Below are 25,971 nucleotides of genomic sequence, written 5' to 3'. Positions count from 1 at the left end.
CAAAAAGTTTCTAATCAAGCAAGTTTGACCCAGAAACTGCTCCATTTCTTTTCCTTCAATAACAACACTTCTCTACAAATCAATTTACAGTGTTTTTTAGCTACTTAACAACTGCTGTAGACAAATTTACTTTGATTAACTGCAATTAAATGACCCTTAATAAACTGAAATCTATAATTATCTGTTCTGTCTGTAAGTCAAACAATGAAAAGTTCCAGCTGTTTTAAAAGTCTGCATAATGGTGCTAAACAATTGGAAACATTAGCAACGATATTTATCAGCACACCTCTGCTCAATGGGCTTCCCCGCCCCATTCTAAAACCAACTCCCAGCATCCTGGGGAAAAATACAAAGAAGTCATTTTTACAGCTCACTAACCAAGTTTATTCACTTTTTCTAACTGGATTGCAATATTTGCTTGGATGGTGTCAGTAACAGACGTTTCATTCATGGCAGGACAAAATACAAGATTTCTGAGCGTTTAACGTTTCTCAGCTTTAGTACTTAAAACACCAAAGCTAAAGGCGGGCACTTAAACTTTCACGGTTCAACGGCAGGTGTGTGCCGCTAAAATGTAACAGAGATACAGCTCAGCTGTATATAGCTTGGTTGAATAAAGTCTTTGCTTCAGCTGATTTTTAATATCAGTATGCTGCAAACTCATACGCTTCTATGGACATTAACACAAGAGACCCAGACTGAAGCATAGGGTGGATTTACTGCCTTACTCAGAGGTCCTGTGCCATTGTGTGCTAAAGAAGGGCAAACTTTTTCTCCCTCTCAAAATTTCCCAACTGGTTTTAAAAATGGCGTCCTTCTCCTGTCCTTTAATCTAACAGCACCACCACCCCTCTGTAGGGACATTTTATCAGTGCGTCCACACACTATGAGCCACTTAGACTAATTGTACACATCGACCAGCCCCAAGAAAGCTGTTGACAAGTCCGCACCACTGCCTTTGGACAACTAGGCGTGTGCCTCTCCATATATTTCTCCAGCTGTCCAGCACTTTTCAACAGCTCATCCCTCTCCCAGTGAGGTAAATTTCATTTATCAATTTGCAGCTCTGCACAAACTCAGCCTTCACCTCTGCAGGCATTGACACAGCTACCGCATCAAGGGACTGAAGCAGAGTTTATTCAATGAGTGAGCATGTGAGCGCGACAGACTGATAGGAGTGTGAAGTCAACATGATTGTGTGCATGGGAGTGTGTGTGTGTCTGTATCTAAGAGAGGCAGGATATTGAGTAAAGTTAGTGGATGACCTTGGGGCAGGAATGCGCAAGCAAGACTGATGAGGAGTGAACCACAGAGACACACGCACACACGCAATATCAATATGTCAAGCCCAGTGTTGCAGGATGTCATTCAAAGTGCTCTGTTTTCTTTAGGCACTCAACTAATATCTGACCAGCTACAGAACGAAACCAAAAAAAAAAGTGCACCACAACTTTTTAGGAGACACCAAGCGTTCGTTTTTTTCCTTTTATTCATTTATTTATTCTCATAATATTTCTTCTTCTTTTTTCTTCTGCAATAAAACCAAAAAAGGTACATGCTGATAAATTAACAAGTAACCCAATAGCAACAATTTCAGCAATTATTTTAATAATTTTTAAGCAAGAAAAAGAAAAGAAATTCACTGGCATCGCCCTTTTTGGTGAAATTTTGTCCACTTCTGATTGATGAAATAATTAACTGTGAGAACAAAAAAATCAGCCTACAGTGGTTCATGAAATTATGAGATTTACTTTTCATGAATAATATTTTATTACCAGCCTGCCACAACAAGGCCAGCAATAAAGAAAAACTAAATCTTTTTTCACTGTGGTTTTCTAGAAGAGTAGATGGCTGTCCTTCTGCTCAGCAGCTGGACAGTCACACACATGCACACAAACAGTTGGAAGTTGCCCAGTGCAGCCTATATTGCTGGCCACTGTGCAGCTCCACTGGAGCAGGTGCACATTCAGCCTGTGTTCAAGGGCATCTCTCCAGCCGTGATGGATGGATGAGTGCCTCCTGTTCAATTTATCTATTCTGATCTCCATCGTCATCCTGCAGATTTAAAAATGGTGACTTCAATGTCACCGTTTGGCTCAACTCCTCTTAAACTGCAGACAAGCCAGCAGTGCATGTCAGCAGGTAAGAGGAATCATCAAAGCTTATTATGTCTGGTGTTTCTGTTTAAATCTTCTTTTTGGGACGAGTGAGGTAAAACTGTACAATGACGTGAGCAAAATATCTGACCAAACACCACCACCGCCTTTTTCAAAGAGATATCTGAGCCACACAGTGGAACAATGGACCCTACCTCCCTGCTTCTGGTCACTGAGTGACTCCACTGTGGCAACAGGAGGCTTTAAGAGCTGAGAGCGCCCCTGTTAAGCTGAAACTATTATTTTATCAAGTAAAAACAAACCCGCGATGAAAAAGAAACTACTTCGGCAGCATATGCATTTTGACTTCATAATCTCAATGTTGTGTGTATGTTACACACTAACAGCTGATTCCACATTGTCTCCTTCGCTTTTTACCAGATATTCTAAGTATCCCGATCACGTTCAAAACAGCCATTAATAACTTTGTCGGAGGTGGTTGCTTCTTTCTTCTGATTGGGCTATTGCTTCACTCACAACAAAATGGTAGACCCAACTCTACTGCTCATTTATGTAAAAGTTGATCCCAACAAACTCGCGTGGATGCCTGCAGAGATGTGACACAGGAGGTGGTAAATTCCAAGCAGCGCAGAGATACCTGCTCCAGCTGCAGAGTCAACATTTGAACTCGCAGATCTCGTCAGGACAACAGTGATCCCGATGCTGACAGCTTCCCCCCAAACCCTTAACAGGCGGTACTAAGCCCAGGTTCAACAAACAGCAAACCACCGCCGCGTGCCACGGGCCATATGACTCACACCTGTGACAGGTCCTCCGATCATAAACAGAAAAGCCGCTGCTAATTTACATCCAAGCATGGCAACAAAACCCCGGACACACGGATGGGACTTAAAGAAGAGTAACCACTTCCTAGGATTTATTTCCAGCTCTGAACTGGCGTGATGCCGCTTTAGAGGCAGCAATAATACAGAAGACTATCGTGATGAGGGTAAAACATACGCCACGCATGATACGCACGTAGATGGCGCGGGATTTTAGGGCAGAATAGAGGTGAGTGTGTTTCACACGCTGACACTAGAGCCGTGCACATATGCGAGGCAACTTGATCCGTGAATCGGCTGTTGGCCCCTCGTCTAACGGAACAGTCCACCAAAGAGACACCTGCGAACGGATTCGCAGTCAAGTCGGTTTCGCTTCTGTCAGCGAGCGGTGGGGTCATTGTCGCAAGGCAACAAATTAAAGATAGAGGGGGGGGAAAACAAACGCTCACCTCTTTTGTGTTGACGACGCCTCTCACGTATTTCCCGAGGACTGAATCCATGCAGAGGACGCTGGACAGCACGGCCAGGCACAGGAGTCTCTCCCCGACCCTCACCTCCATCTTTCTCTCTCCTCAGCTGCCGCTCGTCTGCTCTCCGAGCTCCCAGAAGCCAGTCTCCGCGCGAGAGCGCGCGTTGACGGAGAGAGAGAGGAATCAGACGCGCTCGCGCCGGCTGCCTCAATGCATGTGCCCCCCCCCCCCTCCGGCAGGTGAAGCTGGATGGCGGTTGTTTAGGAGGGAGGGGGTGGCGGCTGCCGAGCGCGCGCACGGTTCCGCTCGTGCTTCGTCAATGCGACATGTCCACACGCTCAAAATGCCATGGCTGATTACAATCATGTTTCCATTAGAGGTCACGCACTTCTAATGAAGTTGCGCTGAGACAGATGCTGGTTGGTCTCCTGGCCCCAAATATGATATTACTAACCAGAAGAATCAGCGGCAACGTGACTCAATGGGCCGAGTTACTTGGAAAATTACCCATGAGAAAAAGATGGGGGGGGGGGGGGGGGTTCCATCATTTAGGTATAGGGCATTTTTAGGATGTAAAATGCTGTTACAATAAAATTACTATATGCAAACTTAAGTATTACTTTGTTACAGTTCCAATTGAAGTGGATGAAATAGAGCCAATTTACATATTTACTTGCGGTTGTGTTGTTCGAGTCACACAATCACCTTTATGACCACGTTGATCTGTAAAATAATTGTAGCAATCAGAAGTTCAGCAGTTTGAGAGCTTGCAGGTCTTTGCATGTGCAATGTGGAGAGAAGTGGCATCACATGAAAACACTCATGCAAATGGCAAGCGCCTCAAAACTACTTAAGAGTACTTTTTCATTTCGCACCTCTCTGCAGAGAGCCGTCTGTGCTGTGTACTTTTGGTTTTAGATGACACTTTTTAGCTAAAGGTCACACTTCTTATTGACCTTTTCCAAAGTCTAAGCTGAATCAAAATGTTAGAAAAGTTAATTTAAGCAATTTCGTTGTCCAAAAATGTAATCCCGAATCCTAATTCAATTTGTATAAAAAGTCATATCTGATTGAATTATAACCAGTATGTCATAGTCTGTGACTTTTAGTTAACCTTTTGTGAGATCAATGATAAACAAAGGTTAATTCAAAAAATTTAAATACAAAAACAGCAGGGTTCATGTCAGAATTTTATTTGGATAAAAATCAACAAAGGAAGTAACTAGCCTGGCGCAGCAGACACATCACCCTAACGTGGAACCTGCAAAGAAATGCAGTCAAAAATCAATCTACAACCAATCTGATTAACAAATTTAAGTAAAAATATCTACATAAATCATAATATTTAATATACATTCTTTTTATTCATGGGTTTGCACTTACGGTGTTTTTAAAGAACAGCAACAAAACAAACTTAAAAACATCTCACTTTTATAGTCTATGGCTTGTCATGTATACAAGCTTTTTTTTTAAAGGCTAATCATATTCTACATCAGAACTGATGCAGTGCAATTTGCATATGGAGTGCAGGCAGACTATGACACTGACTAGCACCTGCATTTTCAATGAGAACAGTGAACATTAAGCAGTAATGTCAGCACATCTCTGTTACAAGACTCTGGCTTCAGTCTTTGGTTCAACTTGAAACTTTATCCATAAATGAATGACATGTAACATTTCTGCAAAGTGCTTAAAGTCAGTTTAACACAGAGGTGTTTGTAAAGGAAGCAAGCTTCAAGGAACCTACATATGAGCTGTGAAGTGAGTCAAACATATTGCACCAAAAAAAAAAAAAAAAAAAGTGATGGAGGAAGAAATGTGATGGAGGAAGCAGGGAATGAAAAGAAAAAAATATTGTGCTGGTGTGTAACTACACAGGTTTGCTGCAAATGTTGCTCCAATGGCTCATGTTGTAGCAGTATTGCACTTAGCATTGCATTTCACTGGAAACAGCCTGAGGCAAAGAAAATCTCTAGTGAATAGAGTCAAACTGTAGAGGTATACTGCACGACTTGAGACTGAATTAATAATAATAATAATAACAATAATAACAATAACAACAACAACAACACAGCTATATTAAACAACTACCACAGCAGCTGCTCATTAAACAAAATAATCAACACACGAGACAACATCAACCGAGCTTTAAATGAATCAATACTGAACAAAATATTTCAGCTAATAGTTGTAGGCAGCATTAAAGCACCAAACGGTTCAACAAAAGAAGCAAAAATGAGAATCAGCAAGCCTGTCTGATCAGAACACCACAAGGACTCCCTGGTCCACCGCCTGCACTCAGGTTAGCCTGATGCTCGAGGGTCATCAAGGATATGAGGCATAGGAAGGCCTATAAGAATTTGACACAATTTAAACAAAATCAAAATAAAGCAAGTTAACTCAAATTCCTTATAGAAGAAACTGCTAATGGCCCGTCACCTTTGTTGTTCATCCTGTGCGGTGTTGACTTCAGTATGGATGAGGTTGTGTACATTATATCAGATAAAAACTGTTGTCTCACAGAGGCTTGACTACATTAGAGACATCTCTCAACAACAGCTAATTAATACTATGAATAGTTTAGAGTGTGAAGTGCCATTCCTGTCTGATATGAACACAACACAAAGAGGTCGTGTTTCTCAACACGTAGCAGACAACTGTGATTATGTGTGCAGCCAGTCTCCATTTCAGCCACAGACAGAGGCACAGAGCGGGGAGAGGGGAGGGAGGTGACATGTTCAAGCTTTGCTTAAATTAAACTTGTACTGAGCGACAGTGCAACTACTGCAAAAGTGCACAGTGAGCATAAACAGCGGCTAGTAAAGCAAACACTTGCTTCAGCCCAGCATCTCGGAAAGAGCGACTGTATAACTTTCTTCCTCTTCTCGGTCCTTGTTCTCTCCATCAATCTGACTAAAAATACTGCAGTAAGTACTTGAAGCTGACAACTGAGTATGGTATAATCCTGTAGCATGACTTTCCTACTGAAAATCCTGCTCCTCAGGGGGAGGATTTTGCTCTCTGAGCATCAGCTAAATCCAATTCATCACACAGCATCCCTCTCTACAGACCTGACAACCCCAGCCCTCTTACCAGGCAAGGGCAGGACAGTGCCAGCATTGTTGGCATCTATATTTACTTAGACGTGATAGAGGGACTGACCCTACAAAGGACATTTTTGCATACTTAAAAGTGTTTTGATAGCAACATGCAAAAGGGAGTGTCCTCAGGTTATCGTAAACAAAGAAACGCCCAAATCTGACAGTGGGGAGCTAAAAAAATATATATATATGATGGACCAGACACATTTAGTTGGTCAAAAATGTCTTACAAAAGTCTTAATGGCTTTTACAGCGCACCTCTGCAATCCCTTTCCTTTGCTTAAGTTTTTCCTAAAAGCCTCCAATTTGTAATTAAAAAAAAAAAAAAGAAAGAAAGAAAGAAAGAAAGAAAAAGAGTTGTCAGGCAGGAAATCCCACAGCTACAGAGAAGTGGCACTTTGACACAGTCCCTACTGTGCAGAGAAGTAGTGAACAGTAGCACACAGTCAGTGACCAGGGCAACTTGAGAGGAAATCACTGTAGTGAAATTTTAAATGTGTATTGATAGCTGAGAGCTGGACTTTCTGCTGCTGTAACAAAAAAAGGAAAAAAAAAGAAAAAACATTTTAAAATATCAAAGCAATGATTGTCACTGAAAGACCTACAAGATGTATCCTAAGTGTACTTGTCTACAAACTAATGCAGTCCAGTCTTTGTACTAGCATTATTATATCACTACAAAAATGCACAAGGCAGGGCACTCTGTGCCTGTGTAATGTTCTACATTTACTCTGATCATTGTATATTGCTGAGGGTAGAACAGAAGCTTAATTGGAAAGGCCAGCGATGTCAGAACAGCTGCTGCTACACACACACAAAAGCAGAGGTAAATATTCAGCACACTGAAAAACATGGGGGGAAAGAAATGAAAAGAGTTCATTATATAATATAGAACAGAAAAGAACATTTAAGCCTGGCATAACTGCAATAAAAACTGATATAAATAACAAAACTAATACTACTGCATAGAATTCATAAAATGATTTAAAACTGCAACAAATATGAGAAAAGAAGTGAATCAATTATCCAGTTTCAAGTGTTTCACGCTGTTGTTCTAGCTTTGTAATTCTATTTTGGAGAGAGTCTACACAGTTACCATCCACAAAGTGAGCTGTATTGACTGCTAAACTGGCGTAATTGAGAACACAATGTGGAGCTATTAAGTGTTATTTAGAGTCGCTCCCTAACGGACAAATGGCCATTCTGATAGAGGTGACTCCACACTGAAGCATATAGTGTCCCTACTACTATCTGATTAGGGCCTCGAATCACTGCCTCGGCCTATATGAATCACCCATTCAGGCCTCGTCTCGAGAATAGTCTGTGCCTCTTTATGTCCGAGCCTTTGCTGCCTCACAGCAACTCTGTTAAGTACGACTGCTGTGTGTGTGTGGGTGAGTGCTGGTCTTTGATCTAAGTAGCTGCTAAATAATTTTATTCTAAAACATGACTGTCTCTTGTGGGTGTGTTCACTTTGTCTGCCAGATTTGCGTTGGTGTATAATGGTGCACAGACAAGTGGCAGGAATTGTAAAGCAGAGGAAGTTATATTTCAGTGCTCCTCCTCTGCTGTTTTTTTGTCTCTCAAACACTGGGCGATATGCTAGACTGCATTTCCCACCCCCTGTCTGTTTTCAGGATGCTTTGCCTTGCATATAGGCACTACGCTGCCTAAATTTGTCCGACTTTCATTTACTCCTTCTCTCTTCGCTCCTCGAGTGAAATGCAGTCCCCCTTTTTTATTATATACCCTTATTTAAGCCCCAATGCCACCAGCATCAGTGTTATTCTGGGCTGCCACAGCAACTGCGCCCTCCCCATCAGCAATTTTAGCCCCTCTCCCGACAGCTAGCTCTCCTCCCTCAGTGGGGCCAACAAAGAGAGAACTGGTTTCCCCTGAAGATGCTGACACACCCCCGTCGGTCCGTTCCAACTTGCGGTGCTTCCGTGGCTCTGGGGGTGTGTCCTGTGTGAAGACGGCGCGAATTCGCTCCACGCAGACATTGGCAGCCTCCCTCGTCTCCCTTGAGAGTTGAGATAGGCTGAGAAAGCCATGGGGTAAGTCGTCCACCACACAGAGAGTGACGGGCTGGTTTATGTTCCTCAAACGCTTGGCAAACATTACAGAGTCGTCCAGCATGGGGTCTAGTGCACAAGCCTGAGGGTGGGGAGAGAGAGGAAAAGAAGGGTTAGAAATGGTGAGAAGCAAATCTGGATTCCCTTCAGACATGTCATGAATCTTAATTAGTGGATGAAGAAAACGAAGCCAAGCATCCTCAGTCTCTTTTGTCCCCAATTTCTTTACATTCTCACTGACTCACTCCAGCGAATTAAAAAAAAACAAAAAACAAAACAAAAACCCAACAACAACAAATATAAGAAAAGAGAAAAGGAAAAACATAACTTTAACCTACCCTCTCTCTCCCATCACACTGTTTCACTTCAATATCTGTAAACCACGTACATCTTTTGGTATGCTGTCAGTTAACACTTTAATGCCTCTGCAGCACCATGTATAGTATATAATGCATCGAAAGGGATTGTGTAATACAATCAAAAGCTCCAATTCCAGCCAGTGATGACACCATTGCCCCCCCAAGTCTCAACTTTTAAGTGAACAATAAGTCTTCAGAAAGTGCTCAGAAGACTAGACAGTAAATATGTACAGTTATGTGACACACAGTTAAACTCCATCTACTGAGGGAGGCTGCGCTTCCACAGAAAACTCCATAGCCACTACCATGGGAGCATGTGCTTTTGCCAGTCTACCTTTATAATGCTCAACTTATACTTGAAGTTGAATCTCACACACGTTCTCACAGAAAACACTTTGCTATAAAATATAGACTACTGTTAGCACACAATGAGTAACGCAAACAATAGATTTGTACAAGTAACCTGCGAACCAGTAATTTCAGTAATTAACCGTTTACATCCTCTTACCACTATGTGTACAGGTGGCAGCCCTTTCAGCATGCTGTCAGGGGCTAGCAGAGGTGAGCAGAAAGGATCCTTGACCACTGGAGAGCTCTCCACCTTCATCTCTGCTAGTTGCTCTGAGCGCAGTGGCTCAAACCCAAGAGGAAATTCCCTGGGGTGCTCCTGCTGTGAGCCCTCCTCTCCAGCAGGGGGTGGTATGGCCACTGAAGACAGGTCAGTGATCACTGAGGGATCTTCATCTTTGGCAAAGAAGAAACTGACATCTTCTGGCTACATAAAGGATGAGAAAATATTAGGTTAGTTCAAAGGATATCTTTATATCAATAAAAAATAAGAAAGGCTAAAACATTTTTACAAGAAAAGTTGGTTTTATAAGTCCTATAAAGTTTATTCTATCCATCTGGATTCAGTTTTCAATGGGAGAACTGCTTCATCACTCGTCCAAATGACTTCTTCAATCTAAGCTGACTGCAGGTTTCCCCAAACTTACTAAACATTACAGTTGCATAATGACTGAAACTTGCACCACTGCCTAGCGATGAGCCATGAGCCACAGTTATGTAAACACACACGCCACTTTGTCCTTGGAAAAATCTTGGCTCAGTGCCTGACTCTTGGCTGAGCGATTCCCATTTCAGAAGGAAAAACATATTTAATATCTTACGTCACCTCTGCTTGCTAATTTTGCTTGCGCCAGCCACTAATCCAGTGTGCCTGCGAGAAAATATGAGGATAATCTGCAACACCTTGCCAGTACTCGCACAACCAAAACCTTTTGATATCCTGTCAGCATTTCAAAGCCAAATCTGTTTGTGAGGGATGGGTGACACAATCTCGGATGAGTTCATCAAAGTGACACATGCACATCACTACAGGGTAGACAGCATTGTTTGATCAACGGCCAAAATATTTCAATGCCCCAAAAATGTTCGACCTCTTAAAAAGGCTACAACTGCGTGCCAAATCCTTTTAAAGCAAGCTGAAAGCAGAGATCTCCTGATCAAAGACAAGAGGCTAGTGGGATTTCACTTCACTAAAGTGGTGCTACAATCATCATTAAATTACCCATTGTCAAATAACGACAGGTTTAATTCTCACAATGATTCCCACTAACAGCCAGGTGTTATTAAAGAAACAGATCTTGGCCATTTAATACTGTTAGGTTCTTCTGCATAAGAGCATCAGCTGAAAGCAAGCTGTTCAAGCATGACCTACAGCACGCTCAGAGAGCAGCGGTGCACTGCTGGGAATGGGATTGCTGTAGGATCCCAAGTTCTGGCACGTCTGGCTCTTCACTGATAATTTCCTGTTGGGGAACTCCGAAAGATCCGTGGGGACAGGTGGGTCTGTATGAGGAGAAGAGATGTTCGCCTCCGAAATGCTCTTCCTCACTGCATCTAGGAAGCAAGGACAGAAGGAACCATGTTGATGAATGCACAACTGAAATTAAGAATGCCAATGAGAAACAAACATATAGTACAATTAAGTTTCAGAAACGACACAGGATTGACAGATCAGAGCATATTAAGAATGAAGAGGGCATTTAGTTCATTTGGACTAACCACAGTTGAAGGACACATGAAAAATAACACTGGTGACACACAATCACTTTCACTTCATCTACTGTTTCCACTTATCATATGTCCTCTGGTTGACAGCCAATAGTTAAAAGCCTAGAATGCAAATTGAGCTATATCTGGAAGAGATGAGAAGTAGGTGGAGGAAATTCAAAAAGTGCTGTCACACGATGATAGCATCTGCCCGCCCTGAACTGTCAAAACACAGCAGTTAGTAGCTGGTCTCACAAAGCTCTACCGATCTCCTATCTCTTTAATAATGAACCATCTCAGCACCACGATGGCCTTTTACTAATGTACACCCACCAATGATACTCTCATTAGACTGGGCTTGCAGCTGTGGGGGTGTCACCAAGGTAAGGGGCACACCATGAAAATTACAATTCGCCACCAGATTTACGGTGGCTACAATTAACAATTACTGTCAATGCTTTGCTATCCCAAAGATGAGAACTGATATGAATATGGACACAGGAGTACTACACAAATGGTTTGGCTAAAGCAATAATTAGTTAGATGCTGCCTAAGAAGTTCTCATATCACTGACCTCTCATGAGAGGTGTAAATGAACTTGGGGAACACTTATATTAATTGGCTCAATGAAAACACAGAATGTGGGAGATATACACCCACACATATCTGAGCTGGGCAGATGACCAAGACATGGACAGACTGCAACTGCCTATCAAATACATTCAAGCCACACCTAATGTTCCAACCTGACAACTAACAACTATAACAGTTACTTGTATACCTGTGGCTTCTGTTGGTGCCTCTGGTGCTGTGCTGGTGGAGGCTGGAGCTCTGCTAGAATCGATCAGAGAGTGGATCCAGTTGGAGGCTCCCTGTCGGAAATCTCGCAGCAGAAGTGCAGTGTCTCTCCTCACCAGGCTCAGCGTGCTCACCTTCTCCACCTGCTTCTCGGTCTGTGGCCCACTGCCTGGAGAAGAAGACATAAGAGAAGGAAGTAAATGTACAAAATGGATAAAAGTGTTTGTTATTCTTCAGTAAGCACAAATGAATAACAACAGAGAAGACAGGAAAGCAATAATAAGAGGTATAATAGTCCAGTAAACGCTGACAGAGTGCGTTCAATACTGCCATACAATTATTTGCAAAGCCAACAATACACAATGTGGACAGCAGGAAGGAACAGAAAAATGATGAGTGTTTTAGTTCAGTTATTGAAAGGAGAGTCAGCATAGCCAATCTCTTTGTCACAAATTGTTAGCCAATTCCTGCAGTCATTCATTGTCCTCAGTTCTCCTGCCTTGTGAAACTAAAATTTATCTCACACACACACACACACACACACACACACACACACACACACACACACACACACACACACACACACACACACGGGGATGGTTGGTGATATTAAAGTCCTGTTTGTGGCACATTAGTATATGTGAGGGGGCAAACTCCTCAAGATGGGTGGTGACCATGGTGGCCATTTAGAAGTCGGCCATCTTGGATACAACTTTTGTTTTTTTCAATAGGAAGAGGGCCATGTAACACATCAAACTTATTGGTAATGTCACAAGAAAAAACAATGGTGTGCTTGGTTTCAACGTACCAATCAATTATGTTCTAGAATCGATTCTCACATTAAAATATCGATATTTTAGTAATTTAGGGTAAATTTGTAGTTTATCATTAACAGGAACACAGTGGAAAGAAACTATAACATTCGGATTGTCTACATTCAAAGGAACTACTTCCTCTTCTGCCTTTCATAGTTATGTGCGAAATACAGCTGTATTAATGTCTCGCAACCGCTGGCGTGCGCACTCACAACAATGGCTGAGCGTAATTGGAGTCATGTGCGGATTTATTTTATCTCCACAAACAGCTGAGACGTAGTTTGCGATACATGTGGCAAAAAAGTGCTCCAAGAGTGAGGTGTTGTGGCCATACTTGCAAACCTTGAGAACTCAGAATTAGAGAGATATTCAAAAGGGCTGTTGGGGTGGGGGGGGTGATAAATACATTTTACAGTGTTTATTTATCGGATAAAATACATTAAATGTCACCATTATTATTGACCGGCCTGGAAACAGCGGGGGTGTCCAAATTCAGAGGCTGCTTCCACCTGAGGACCCGGCCTTCGCGGCCTAAAGAAAACCGGGTAGTACGTCACGAGCTCCCTCCGTGGAGTGAAACTCGGCCGTCTGCTCCTTGCTATCTAAAATATAACCGGGCGCTGACGTAAACTCTCGACTGTTTCACGCTTCTCTTTAATCGTTTTCTGTTTGACGTTTATTCAGCTGTGTGAAAACCCCAGAGGAACCCACCCGATGGATTAATAAAGTTACATTTAATTTAATCTAATCGAATAACTTTAATCTCAGCCAAACCGATTTACCCATGAACAAATAAAACACTGAAAAAGCCAAACAATAACATTTTTAAGTTATCAAAAGTGACTTATATATCATGTTTAACCCGAGTAGCGCAAGACCACGGGGGTTTGAAAACGATGTGTCGGTTGGCTCAGATATTTGAAGTTTACACAGCTACATTCTCACCTGAAAATATGTTAAACGTTTTTTTTGCGACCCAGAAAGAGAAATAAGAGTAATATTAAAACTAAGTAGCTGTCGTCATTGTTGGAGACTGGAATTGGCTGGGCCGCGCTATGAATTCTGCAATATGGTTTTTCAATTTTGTTGTCCAGGTGGAAAATTCAGAGAAATTTGGGAGAATGGTGGCGCCGGGAGATTTTCGGGAGGGGCACTGAAATTCCGGATTCTCCCGGAAAAATCGGGAGGGTTGGCATGTATGGTTGTGGCAACATCACTAACCTTGTCAAACACCTCAGAGTAAATCATATCACAGAATATGACGAGCGTATGTTGAGACGAACTGAAGAGGAGGACAGGGACAGGTGCTGCTAGGGCGAGACAGACGTCTCTCACGGAGTCCTTTAGTGCTGCAGGCAGGCAAGGTGTTCAAATAGCCACAACTTCAGTTTTTTATTTCTATATGATAAACCCTGCATTAAGCGATAAGAACAAGTAATCTGATGTCCTATAATCATTATTATGCTATAATTTGAGATACAATAAATAAAATAAGTTTTTGTACAAAGTACCGGTATCGGATCAGTATCGTCGATACCACCCTGAATATTACTTGGTATCGGATATCACTACTCAACAGTGCAGGTTTCTTCCTTCTAGCTGCAGATTTAATCTGCCAAGATGCAGATTTAAGAACTCATTTCTCCCTGCCGTTGTTGGCCTCCTGAATATAGTGATGTAACTCTAGGTTTTTTTTGTGTGAGTTGTTTGTGTGTTGAGCTGAAAACTTGACCTTTTATCTTTTAATGTTTGTTACCCACCTGACAACTTATTTCAATAAAAATTTATCATACATCCAGTAGAGTAAAGCTGTCACCTGGTGGTTGACCAATATGTTTATGTAATGTATAACAAGGAGTAGACAGATGTGCTCGACAGAAACGAAAAATAGGATTCAACTTAAATCTCAACTTCAGGTAAAAATCAGAAATACACACATGCACACAAACCTACCTGCGTAGGCACTGAGACACCTAGAGAGCACACTGAGTGGCAGCAGGGGATCCATGAGTGTTAGCAGACGGGAAGGGGATGCGTAGGCTGTCAGCAGGGTAGCTGGATAGGCTGCCACGATGCCATCTGGCATTCGCACACCAAAAGCAGCAGCTCGCATCGATGTCGTCACACATAAATTGCCTCCTGCACTGTCACCAGCCAGACACACCTTCTCTCCAGTCCACCCTGTAAGGAAAAATAAATAAAAATTATAGACTTCTGGTACAAGGACGGATAGAAAGAAAAGTAATTCACAGGGAAAACTTTGAAAAATGAGATAACATGAAGGGGACAAGAACTTCTTTTTTTATACATCTTTTCTAAAGGGAAAAAAACCAAAAAAAAACTATGACATTACTGAAATGAAAGAAGAAAAAAAAAAGGCAGTGTAACAGCAACACTCTTTTCTGTTCACCATTGTGGTAATAGGCAGCTCTTGTAACTAGGGTTTCCCTATCTACTTCATAGCCATGATATTGAGGACTTGTACTACAGCAGTAGCATATTGCACTGCAATCTCTGTTAATTTGACACAGTGTGCTTCAGCGGACGAGCGTACCCCAAACCGACCAGATGGCTTCTTTTTTTCTGTCGAAATACTGAGCATCACAACTGGTGTGATAGCACTGAACAGCAAGTAAAGTGCAAGAAGCATACAGCATGATCACTTTCAAAGTGATAAATGAATCCTCTCAGGAGGTACAAGCAATTGGTGAACGCAGCGGAGGATTTAGAGAAGCACTCCACAGAAACCTTCACGCTGAAATAGGTGGGTGTTATCCCTTCAACGTGCCTGCTCAGTAATTCTAATAACTTTCTTCTCTTTCATCTGCCTAAGGGACATACTGATACTTCTGCATACAAAGATGTAGAATATATATACACACACACACACACACACACACACACAGAGAGAGAGACAGCTTTATTTTTAACACAAAATTGTTTAGATTTTTCTCTTCTCTCTTTTTTTTTTTTTTTTTTTTTTTTTTTTTAAAAAACCAGAAATCAAAAACTCAAATCTCCTTTAAAACCATTTAACGTATTCAGACATGAAATCAGTAGCTTGTAGAAGATCCCTGGCAGCTTATACAAGCTTGATTTGGGCAGTTTATCTACTCTTCCTTACGGATCCTCTCAACCTCCAACAGACTGGATTGCAAGAAAATGAACTTGTATCTTGAGGTATCTCCACTCTCCGGGGTTTAACTGTGGGCTTTAGGACATACTTTGATCCTTGAGTGGTCCAGAATATGCCTTTCCATGCTTGAAATCATTGCTGCGTTTCGTCAGTTCTGACAAGTTATTGCTTATTCTGTCACAGAGTTCCTCCATAACCCCATGCTGCTACCACCATGCCTCACCATAGGCTAGTATTAGCAAGTAATGAGCAGTGCCTGGTGTTTGAAAGGTATAAGGCTCAGAGTTTTGCCCAAAGACCAATATGTCTATCAAATCACACTGAAGGTCTATGTCACTACAAAGTTAATACTAGGAACATTCCTGGTAGTTAATTTCTTTCATTTCACAGTTATTGAGGACACCGGACTCCTGGGAACACTCAGATTTAAAAGTTGCTTTGTACCCCTCACTTTGATTTATGCCTCAAGTCTTACTGCATATATCTACAGAAAGCTCCCAGCTGACTCCATGGCTTTGTTTATCCATTTTAAATTAAATCTTTAGTACAATAAAGTGAACAAAATATGAGAGGGTTTGAGTACTTTGTGAATCTGCTGTATACTATTCCCATGACTTTAAAGAAGAAACAGAAAATATACAAGAGAGATACACAGCCATACTCAAGTATAAACAATGCTGTGTGATGCATATACCTAATAGGTGGTGGTTTCTCAAAGCCCAGCAGTAGGCATAGAAACATTCCTCTAGGGCGCGTGGGAAGGGTGCCTCAGGGGCCAGAGAGTAGTCCACTGACAGTATGGGAACACCAAGGTCCTGGGACCAACTCTTTAGATAGGGCTGTTTCAAACAGAAGATAATGATACAAAGACATGACTTTATAAAAGGAAAAACAATGCTTTTTTTATGTTGGTAAATTTATGACACACAACAGCAGCCATAATAAAACACAGAGGCAGGGAGAGAGAAATAAAAAAGAGAAGTGATTGAGGAAAAGCCTGCTGTGTGGAACATTTGAAAAGAAGGACAAAAAGTTATGAAAATTATGCTTTCTTCTGATGTCATCTGTCTGCTTTCTGGCTTACTGTCTAGACAAAGTGAGAATGAGCGCTGCCCTCACAGTCAAATCCATTTTCCTTCTTTTTGCACTGCAATAACAAATGTGCCCACATGTCCTATTTGGTGAAGTATGAAGAGAGAGGACAAAGAGAAGGAGGTGGTGTGGATATACAAAGAAAATCCATAGATACAGACTTGCTGTCAGAATACTGATCGTTTTTTTAATATTGTTACAGTCAGGTTAAGTGTTTACTCTGCTTAGGCAGTGACCTTGAAATGTGAGAAAGGCACGATGAGTTCTGACAATATTACTTTTGCAAAGCTTTCGCCCTTTCCTCTTCTGTCTTTATCAAATTCCAACACCTATACGTTTGCTGTGATAGGTGTTGGTAAAAGCAACAGATCACCATTCACAATGGCAGGAAGAGCACAGTGTGTACATGTTTATGTGCTGTCTCATCCCTCATTGATTTACCGTAGTATGACAAAAAGAAAAGTAGCAGCTCCAGCAGTCAGCTGTGATGTCTTAAAACTCTACCTGTCACGATAAATCTCGGTGTGAGGACACAGATAAGTGTGTGCATGCAGTCCGAGCACTGAGCAGGAAAGGCAATGTGAGTTTGTGCAAATCAGTAAAGCTGCTCCCAAGGTGTATATGCGTTCTACTTAGTGAGAACAACAGCCATTACTGGCAGTCTACAACAAGTCAATATGAGAAGAGGTGTGTGCAAGAGTTTTAATGGGTGGGAACCAGGCTGTATAAATTTAAATGACTCAGGAAACTCTTCTCACACACATAATTTTAAAGGGTCCCAAATCTATCCTCTAAGCTGGAATTAAGAGGAGCTGCTGTCCTACTGATTCTTAGACAGAAATAGCAGTTAATCTGCAAATACCTCAACATTTACTGAATGTGGGTTTGTGCCCAAGTTACTAAATACATAGACTCCAAGTACATTTATTCCTGTGATATCAGCATCATTATGCACTGAGACCACCACAGGCTTCTTCATCTGAGGTTGAACTGTTCATCTCACCCATATGATGGGAGATACAGGATCCAGAAGAGGTTAAATGAGCTACTGAAGGCAAAAATGCTCATCTCCACTCCATCATAAAATCTTTCATTTTTGTATTCCTCATTTCTGGGTCTTGGTAGAGGGATCCAAAAAGGCAAAAGGGGGAAAGAAAGTAAAGTGATGTCCAAATACAACTAAACTGAGATGTAGAAAAAGGACACAAAGTGAACAAAAATGATTTTGTGATATCAAAAAGATTGAGAAGGAGGATGTAATAAGAAAAGAAAAAGAAACGAGCGCCTAGAAAAAAGAGAGAGAAGGATAGTCTGACAAGTCTTCCATTAGTGCCCTGGGTAATCTTTCTCTGCGGGGTTGTACAGTTCTCTGTTAATTCAACATGACAGCCCCACACATCCCTTCTCTGATTGCTCCCTCTCATCCTTTGGTTGCTATGCAGCTGCAGATCAAGGATGCCAATGTCCTTTGCAATTTCACAGAGCCCTGTCTTAAAGCAGCTATAAGTAGCTTCATGCCACATAATGACCACACAAGCACAGGATAAAGTACAGGGGTACAAACTATATTTTTAAAAAAAATCTTCCTATTTATAAATCAACAAACCACACTAATATGCAGTCTTCCTGTTAAAATTTATTTACTGCCACCAATTTAAACTTATGATCAAAAGGGTAAAAAAAAAAGACTTTAAGGGTTTTTTACATAGTAATAATATACAAGGCTAGTGTCTGTGTGCTTCTTTTTTCTAGCACAGTGATCCAGAAATTAAATCTAGGATACAAGTTCCTCCTTTATGAGAACAAAAAGGAGTGAGGATGAATTAGATGACAGAAAGCAATGACAGACAAGGGTCAGCTCTGCAAGCACCTTACCAGTAAGTAAGCCACAGAGTAAGGTCAGAGAGTCTCTGTTAAGTTTTCAGGGGATAATTATAAAAATAATTAGTCTAAATTCTCAATCCATGTCACACTATTGACAGGGGAAGAGACTCAGACTGGTAACCCCTCTTCTCCTCTGCTGTCAACTAGTGTCTGTCTCATCAACACTTTAATTAGTTGGGTTTTCATTACAATTAGTCTGAGAAAACATGATTGAAGGGATGAGAGGATGAAATTAGCTGGATGACAGCTTTGGTGATAGAGGCTCAAAACCTGAACTTGGCATCTAATGCTAGAGGTGTATTGTTGTTAGTGCTTTGACAGGTAAGTGCCACGTTTTCTTGGTCTGTGTTCTATTATAAAATCTTACAAACACATCAATACTGTCCTATACAAACCTCCATTAAATACAAGGAAAAGCAGTCCATTGAATCTAACCAGCTTTATCATGCAAGACAGAGGTAATCATAATGAATCTCTAGTCAAAATAAAACACTTCTGAAACTGAGCTAACTTCAGTAGAACAGTAGTTTCTCACCTCATGAGACTTTGAGGTCTGTGCCACAAAGCCTCCACCATGGAAATGGATCAGGAGACATGGAGAAGAGGGGAGGCGCTTGGTCTTCAGCCCCAGGGAAAGAGAGATAGCACCCCCCTCGGAGCGGGACAGAGACAGCAGTGTTTCACTGTCCTGAGAGAGTGAGATTATATATATAAAAAAACAAAAAACAAAAAAAAAAAAAACATTATTAGGAGAACGAATAACTTAGAAGATGAACAGAAAGACAAATAATCAAGATCTCCTATTTGGGTCTAGTATTCACAGTGTCTGTGGTTCCAAACAGTGTCTTATTGCTGATAAATTTTCTAATGTTAGCAACAGGGTTCCTTTGAGAAGTGGATTAACCAGTTGTTCTGCAGCAGCTTGCTGACAACCTTGCTTGGCTGCAGGAACACATACTAATTCCCATTAATTAACAGAAACAAGGACGGAGGCTAAGAAAGTGTTTCGACTGATGCAGGCTTGTGTTTTGTGACATAAAAAGGACTGTTGTTTGTTGGATGATCAATGTGAGAAATTGTATGTCTGGTTAGCTGCCAGGCTACAAGAGCAGCTCGGATAAAGGGGGAGTCTCCCAAGAGAAAAAGGGAGGCAAAGGGAAAAGAAAAAGAAAGAAAGAAAGTAATGACATTTTGTGTGTGTGTGTGTGTGTGTGTGTGTGTGTGTGTGTGTGAGAATTAAGCAGAATAAGATGATGATTTCAAGCTGCTGTTTAAACAAGAAACAAGGAAAATGCCACATATGCCAACAAATATTGTTGAGTTGTTCACTGAAAGATTTTTTTTTTTAAATGTCTGATATATGCAAGGTCAGCAAAAACATATGGAGGAAAACTAACCTATTTCAGTACACTTCCCTAACCACCAGAATTGGCTACTTAAATATGCATCACACACACAGATAATACCAAGAAAGATGCAGGTGTCATCTGGTTGACACAAACAACCTGTGGACTGGCCTAGCACCCAGCACTGGCGTTCTACTTATCTTCTTGTCTAAGTGCTCAGGTTGTATTTGTTGTCACTGGTTGTCAAAGATTGACAAAGAATTGGTGCAGCTCCTACAGTGATGCAGACACTGCACTGAAGTGATCAAGAGAACTGAGTGCAAAGGCAAAGCTGGCTACATAGCCTACAGCTACAAGCTGTGGGTAATTACAGAAAGAATAAAATTGTGCCTACAAGTGGTGGGGAGCCTGAGCTTAGCCTTAGAGACACAGTGGGAAGCTTAAGGCATTCAAGAGGGGCTCAGAGAAGAGCAGATACTGCTTGGCATTAAAAGAAGCTAGATAAAGTGGTCTGGACATCAGTCTATGATGCTTCCCAGTTGCCTTCTGGGTCAGCTGCTGGATAGATTATGTTGGGCCTGTGAAGGTTTCAGTGGTGATTCCAAAGCAGTTGAAGCCAGTGGCTGGGGAGAAGGGGTCTGAGTATCTCTGCTATGGCTGCTCCCCGTGATCTGGACAAGCAGCAGAAAATGGATGGATAAATGGCTGTCAGTGCTTTACTGCGTATGCCAGTTGTCTTGTAACCTGCAAGTCTTAGCTACCTTTTAGCCCAGAGTGAGCATAGACAAGAGTTCATTTCCACAAACGGCTTTGTATAAATATCAATTAACAGGAGTTTCAGTAGTTCACTTCCTCAAGGGGCACACTTTGCAAACCATGCTGCACCTCCAATCATTGTACAGGTAGATTACTGCTTCACACCGTTGTATCTTTTGCTTTTTTAAATTCTGACTACTAGTTTTGTTGTACTGTTCTTTGTTATTGTGACTATGTTGAACTATAGCAAAGAATCTGTCCGTCTTCTCCAGCTAATAACTAACCACTTCTCTGACATTTAACCTCTACCATGGAGACATATGTGGATTGTGGGCAACACAAGGACAATACCATACCACCTTTATTTATAAAGCACTTTAACATAAAACCAGAGTTCACAAAGTGCTGTACATGCTAAAAGCAATTTAACAATTTAAATTTGTAGCTGCACTTTTCTATATTCTTTTGCCTTGGTGGTGTCCTTGTGAGTTAGGAAGGTTCCCCTTATATGTTTTTCTTTAACAGACTTCACAAATGCTAGCCAGACCAAGGCTGTGTGCAGGCCCACCAAGGTTTAGATCAAACACCAGCGACTGATGCCTCCCTTGCTTCCAGATGAAGCCCTTAAGTCAGATGCTAACTGGCAGTGCCTGCAGTGTATCCTTAGCAGTTTCAGACCTGTTACAACCCTACTTAAAATCTTTTTGAGAATAATCAGATCAGCGCCAGGGTCTTTCATCAGGTTGTTTATGTCATTCAGATCACAAGTTTGACTTTGTTGTTATGTCTCAACCTACTACGCAGGCATGAAAAGCACATTACCGTATTAACGTATTACAATCCCATCTCTGGCAGTCATCCAGAATGAGATTAGAACTCAACATAACAATGACATAGAGACAAGTGTACAGCAAGTGCCAGCATTAGTCTTTAAAAGCTCCATAAACTTTTGCAGAGAGTTTGAGATTATAAAGATTTTATTGAATTTTCAAGTATGCCACTATAGTATGGACTGAATAAAGATTCAAGTACCTGTCCTTCACGCAGATCATAAGAAATGAGTCTCATCTGAACAGGAGCAGTGCCGATGTGCGCTGATGGTGGAGCTATAGTTACTGATGCTCTGTGGTTGGCCGCCAAGGGAAGGTCAAAGGTCGCAGGAGGCACAGAAAGAGCTCGGTTTACCTTGACTTGAGTGGATGTCATACTGGCGAGACTCTGTGGTAAAAGAGACAGACAGAAAGAAAAAGAAAAAAAAAAAACAAACCCCAGACATTTAGTGAGAAAACAAGTCAAAGAAAGATGAGGGAAAAAAAAAAGTCCAAGTTTCAGAGTGAGGCAGGCCACTGGAGGGAAAGAGAAACTGAATGAATAAATCATGAACCCCATTGAATAAATTGAATTCCACTCTATTATTACTAACAGCCTGTAGGTGAAATGCATAATGATAGAAAGGTACCATTACCAGAGGAAAGCAAAGTATCCCTGATACTGCGTCGAAATTAAAAACAGCACTGTGCAGATCCTGGTACATGAGTTAGCAAAGATAACTCTTCTCAATTACAGATGTCCAAGAGCGGGTGTCTCTGTGTGTTTGTCAACAGACAGACACAAAAAACATTAACAGTCTACTCACAGACAGGACTTCAGTTTCAGTGATGTTCCAGAATGTCTTCCAGAAATGGACATCCAGGTTCTGGGTGATGCGCTCAAATTCAGTCCCCCTCAACTCGGGGTCAATGGCATACTTTCCTGAGGTAAAGAAAGAGCTGGCTGCTACCCCTGAAAAAAGTAGGGAGAAGCATATATGATGAGGAGGAGACCGAGATAAGGCGATTGGGGAAAAAAAAAAAAAAAAAAAAAAAAAAAGAGGAATGCATATTATGATAATGATGGGTTAAAAATGGAACAGAAACTAAATAGCAAGGACAAAAGATTAAAAAAAAATAACAGGTAAGGGAGCCACATTTAACACACAGACAAAGAGCAGGAACAAGTGGAGGAGGGAATGAACATTAAAGTTTCAAGTGTCTGGTCCCTAGCAGGGGAGAAAAAAAACAAACAAAAAAAAAAAAAAAAAAAAAAAAAAAACAGAAGGGTGAAATTGGCTTTTACATAGTCAAAACACTATAGTCATTTTTGCCACAGGGATTTTTAAGTCTACTGTACTGGGCTCATGGTAAGCCACACAAGGACTCAATTGTATTATCAATCTTCTCTTGCTTTCAGTGGTTTATTTACTGCCCACGATTATGGGTCAAGGATGGGCAGTAAGGAAAGGCCTTTTATCATGATGATATACAGGCACAGGAATGCTAATGTAGCTTACAGTGCTAAATGCAGAACAATTTGGCAGAGTAAGAGCTTTAGAATAAAATAAGTTTCTTCACACAGTTATACAGACCACTACAGAGGAATATTATAAAAGGGGTGGTGGTCTAGCACACTCACCATATGGTGCAATACCTCCTGCTTCCACTGTGGTGTAGCAGAGAGCACAAGAAACCATGAGAAATGGATAATTCTTTACTGAATGTTAAATAGTTTTCTGTCTGTGTACACACATTCACAATACATGTGTGTCTATGACAGTGCATGTTCTTCTCTTGCTGCCTCTGTACATAACTATGTGCATGTTCAAAACATTCTGAAATATAAAAGAAGCACAGCAGCAAGCCCTCAAGATTCCAAGGGATGAAAGAGCATCTACAATCCAAACACAACATCAAAAGTTACACAGTCAGGGGCAAGGGAGCAATGTAGAAGAGGTGTGGGGCTGGATGAGTACGATCTATGAATGAAAACGATCTGGCTGGATGATGAGAGGGTGCAGATGCAGACAAGATGTTGCTGACCTATTCCTGACTGATGCCGCTTGTAGTTTTCTCCAAAGGCCACAAGGCCGATAGCGATGGTCTGAAGAAAGGGGCGAATGGCTGGAGTGAACTAGAGGGGAGAAGGCATGTACAAAAACAGAGAAAATAATTTCAATTCCAGTCCACTATCCACACATTTAAACATAAGAAATAGAACACAAATGTGACTAGAATCACTACAAAAGAAAGTGAAAAAAAGAATGAGAAGATCTCATAATATCAGAATTGTAAGAGATTACAAATTGATAGAAAATAGACTCAAAGGGAGCTTCATCATTTTTTCCCTTTAGTTTGCTTTTGACCTCTGTGCTGTGAGAGTTCAGCCTCCCTTGTTAAGCTCAACTGAGAAAAATGGGAACTGCTGTAAAGATGACCAGATCGTCGTTCTGTATTTCTCATAGCCTTAACATCTCTTTTTAGGGTCAATTCCTATTTCTAAAATAAAAGCAGGGGAATATACACAGACCAGGTAACAGGCCAGTTGCCTCAAACATAAACAAGTTCTTTCTTTTACAAAACTAAAGAATACTTTACAAATTACTATAGAAATCTTTGAGACCTCTATTCCGCAACTAACTAGTCCTAACACAACACAAAATATAAAAAAGTTAAAGGTGTAGAACACAATATGAAAAATTTGATGAATGAAAAATGTATATAACCTTTACCAGAACTGTAGCTATGAGTAGTGCTGCTCATCTATACTGTTATAAGAGTTTTACACGTTTTCTTACTCTCACCACTCCACAGTTCCCAGTGCTTATCCTTGTCACATCATATGACTGCTAAAACAGCTCATCTCACCTGAAAGCCCAGACAACGGCCATAGAAGCAACCCTTGTGCATGGATGCATATTCACGGACAAAACTTTCGCTGAGCCCGCTTTCATCCTGGAAAAACAAATTGCCGTGGCTGTTGTCATGTAGCATGCGCTGAGCCAGGTAAAGCAGGGCACGCAGCTGGCACAGAGCATTACAGTACGCCTCCATTTCCCCTGCATTATGTGCTGCTCGGAAGAAGATGCTGCGGCGGTTGGCTGTGATGTAGTGGCCCTTGTGGATGATGTGGAGAAGGCAGCAACGCACAACCTAGAAAATAAAAAGAGTGACAATAAAATACCGGTACCTAAAATTAGAAAACATCCGCCACACAATAAAGTTTACTTTGACATTCAGCAAATTCTAAATCACATTACACGAACCTTAAAAACTTTATTAAGTACTAATATAAGTATTAGGAAACATTATATTACTAGGTGTTAAAGGGATACAATTTTATAGAATTATATTTATTCTTGAAATGAAGATACACAGCAATACGCATTATTTGAAAGAACAAAAAACAAAACCTAAAATCTCCATTTGTGCACTCATTAAAGAGACAAGTCTTCTGGGTGTGCTTAAGTTGTGATTAAGATTAGTGTGGTAAGCCTAAAGGGAAAGGAGAGGATGTGTGAAAGCATGGCTAAATGAGAACATGTAAAAAACTTCCTGCTTCACTGGGTGTTACAGATTAGCAAGAGTGGTACTGCTGGAATGAGAAGGATTATAAATGTGGAAACAGAGAAGCCAGAAAACAGAACAGGATTCATTTGCTGCTCTACTAGACTCATTCTGTTGTGGTGGGCTGCAGTAACCGAAGGTCATGATGTTTCATCAATAACTGTACAAGATAAAGTACAGTGGATACAGTAGAGGCAGATATTCGCAGCTGGAGGAATTTATCTTGCCCACTTTGTAACATAAAATCAATCTGTAAAACAAATGGACTGACCTTGAAACAAAGTGATATTCAAGCAAAGAGGTGCTGTGAATAGTTTCTCACAGTGTGGAAAGAATATTGATAAGAATGTATTGCAGAAGAGGTACCATTTCTCCAAGCTGCACAGAGATTAAATAAAAACAAAACAAAACACACATCCAAGAGTTCATTTATACACGCAAAAAGACCTTAAAACATCAGAAAGCCTACCTTGACCAGGGAGCGATAGCCATTAGCTGGTATATGTGGATCAAAATCAAAGTGATGGTAAACATTAGCAAAGCCAGAAATAACAGGTTCCAGATTGCGAGCGTGCTCCTGAATCTGCTTCATGGCCTCCACCAGCCGCCGTGCAGCATCACCCTGTGACCCCTTGGCTCCCCCTGAGAAGAAAGCTGCATTTTCTTCGCACACACCGTACAGGGCCGCAAATACTGCTTTGGTATCCATCACTAAAAGCAGTGAAACAAAAGGAAAAGGCCACGAATGAAACAATGAAAGAATCAGA

The 25,971-nt window shown here is 41.2% G+C and overlaps 2 protein-coding genes across 6 annotated transcripts in view; both read right to left on the bottom strand.

Annotated features, from left to right (window-relative positions):
* tmem145 (transmembrane protein 145) overlaps positions 1-3,686 on the bottom strand; it is a 45,428-nt gene extending 41,742 nt beyond the window's left edge. The window contains exon 1 of the mRNA XM_004550919.5: positions 3,388-3,686. Within this exon, the coding sequence (XP_004550976.1) occupies positions 3,388-3,498 (111 nt within the window). The 5' untranslated portion in view covers positions 3,499-3,686. The remainder of the gene's footprint in view (positions 1-3,387) is intronic.
* An 899-nt stretch (positions 3,687-4,585) lies between these two features.
* lipeb (lipase, hormone-sensitive b) overlaps positions 4,586-25,971 on the bottom strand; it is a 28,820-nt gene continuing 7,434 nt past the window's right edge. For 3 of the 5 annotated variants that reach the window (XM_076890111.1, XM_023152613.3, XM_076890112.1), the window contains 13 exons: positions 25,674-25,915; positions 24,506-24,790; positions 23,681-23,771; positions 23,277-23,303; positions 22,462-22,607; positions 21,858-22,043; positions 19,259-19,411; positions 16,442-16,586; positions 14,565-14,792; positions 11,780-11,965; positions 10,664-10,845; positions 9,452-9,718; positions 4,586-8,666 (listed from right to left, as the gene is read on the bottom strand). In XM_076890111.1, coding sequence (XP_076746226.1) covers positions 8,265-8,666; positions 9,452-9,718; positions 10,664-10,845; positions 11,780-11,965; positions 14,565-14,792; positions 16,442-16,586; positions 19,259-19,411; positions 21,858-22,043; positions 22,462-22,607; positions 23,277-23,303; positions 23,681-23,771; positions 24,506-24,790; positions 25,674-25,915 — 2,540 coding nt within the window. In that variant the 3' untranslated portion in view covers positions 4,586-8,264. The remainder of the gene's footprint in view (positions 8,667-9,451; positions 9,719-10,663; positions 10,846-11,779; positions 11,966-14,564; positions 14,793-16,441; positions 16,587-19,258; positions 19,412-21,857; positions 22,044-22,461; positions 22,608-23,276; positions 23,304-23,680; positions 23,772-24,505; positions 24,791-25,673; positions 25,916-25,971) is intronic. The other 2 variants (XM_076890113.1, XM_012919103.3) reach the window with 2 other exon arrangements.

Source organism: Maylandia zebra, linkage group LG11 (assembly GCF_041146795.1).
Source record: "Maylandia zebra isolate NMK-2024a linkage group LG11, Mzebra_GT3a, whole genome shotgun sequence".
NCBI lineage: Eukaryota > Metazoa > Chordata > Actinopteri > Cichliformes > Cichlidae > Maylandia > Maylandia zebra.
This window is presented reverse-complemented; position numbering and strand designations above follow the sequence as displayed.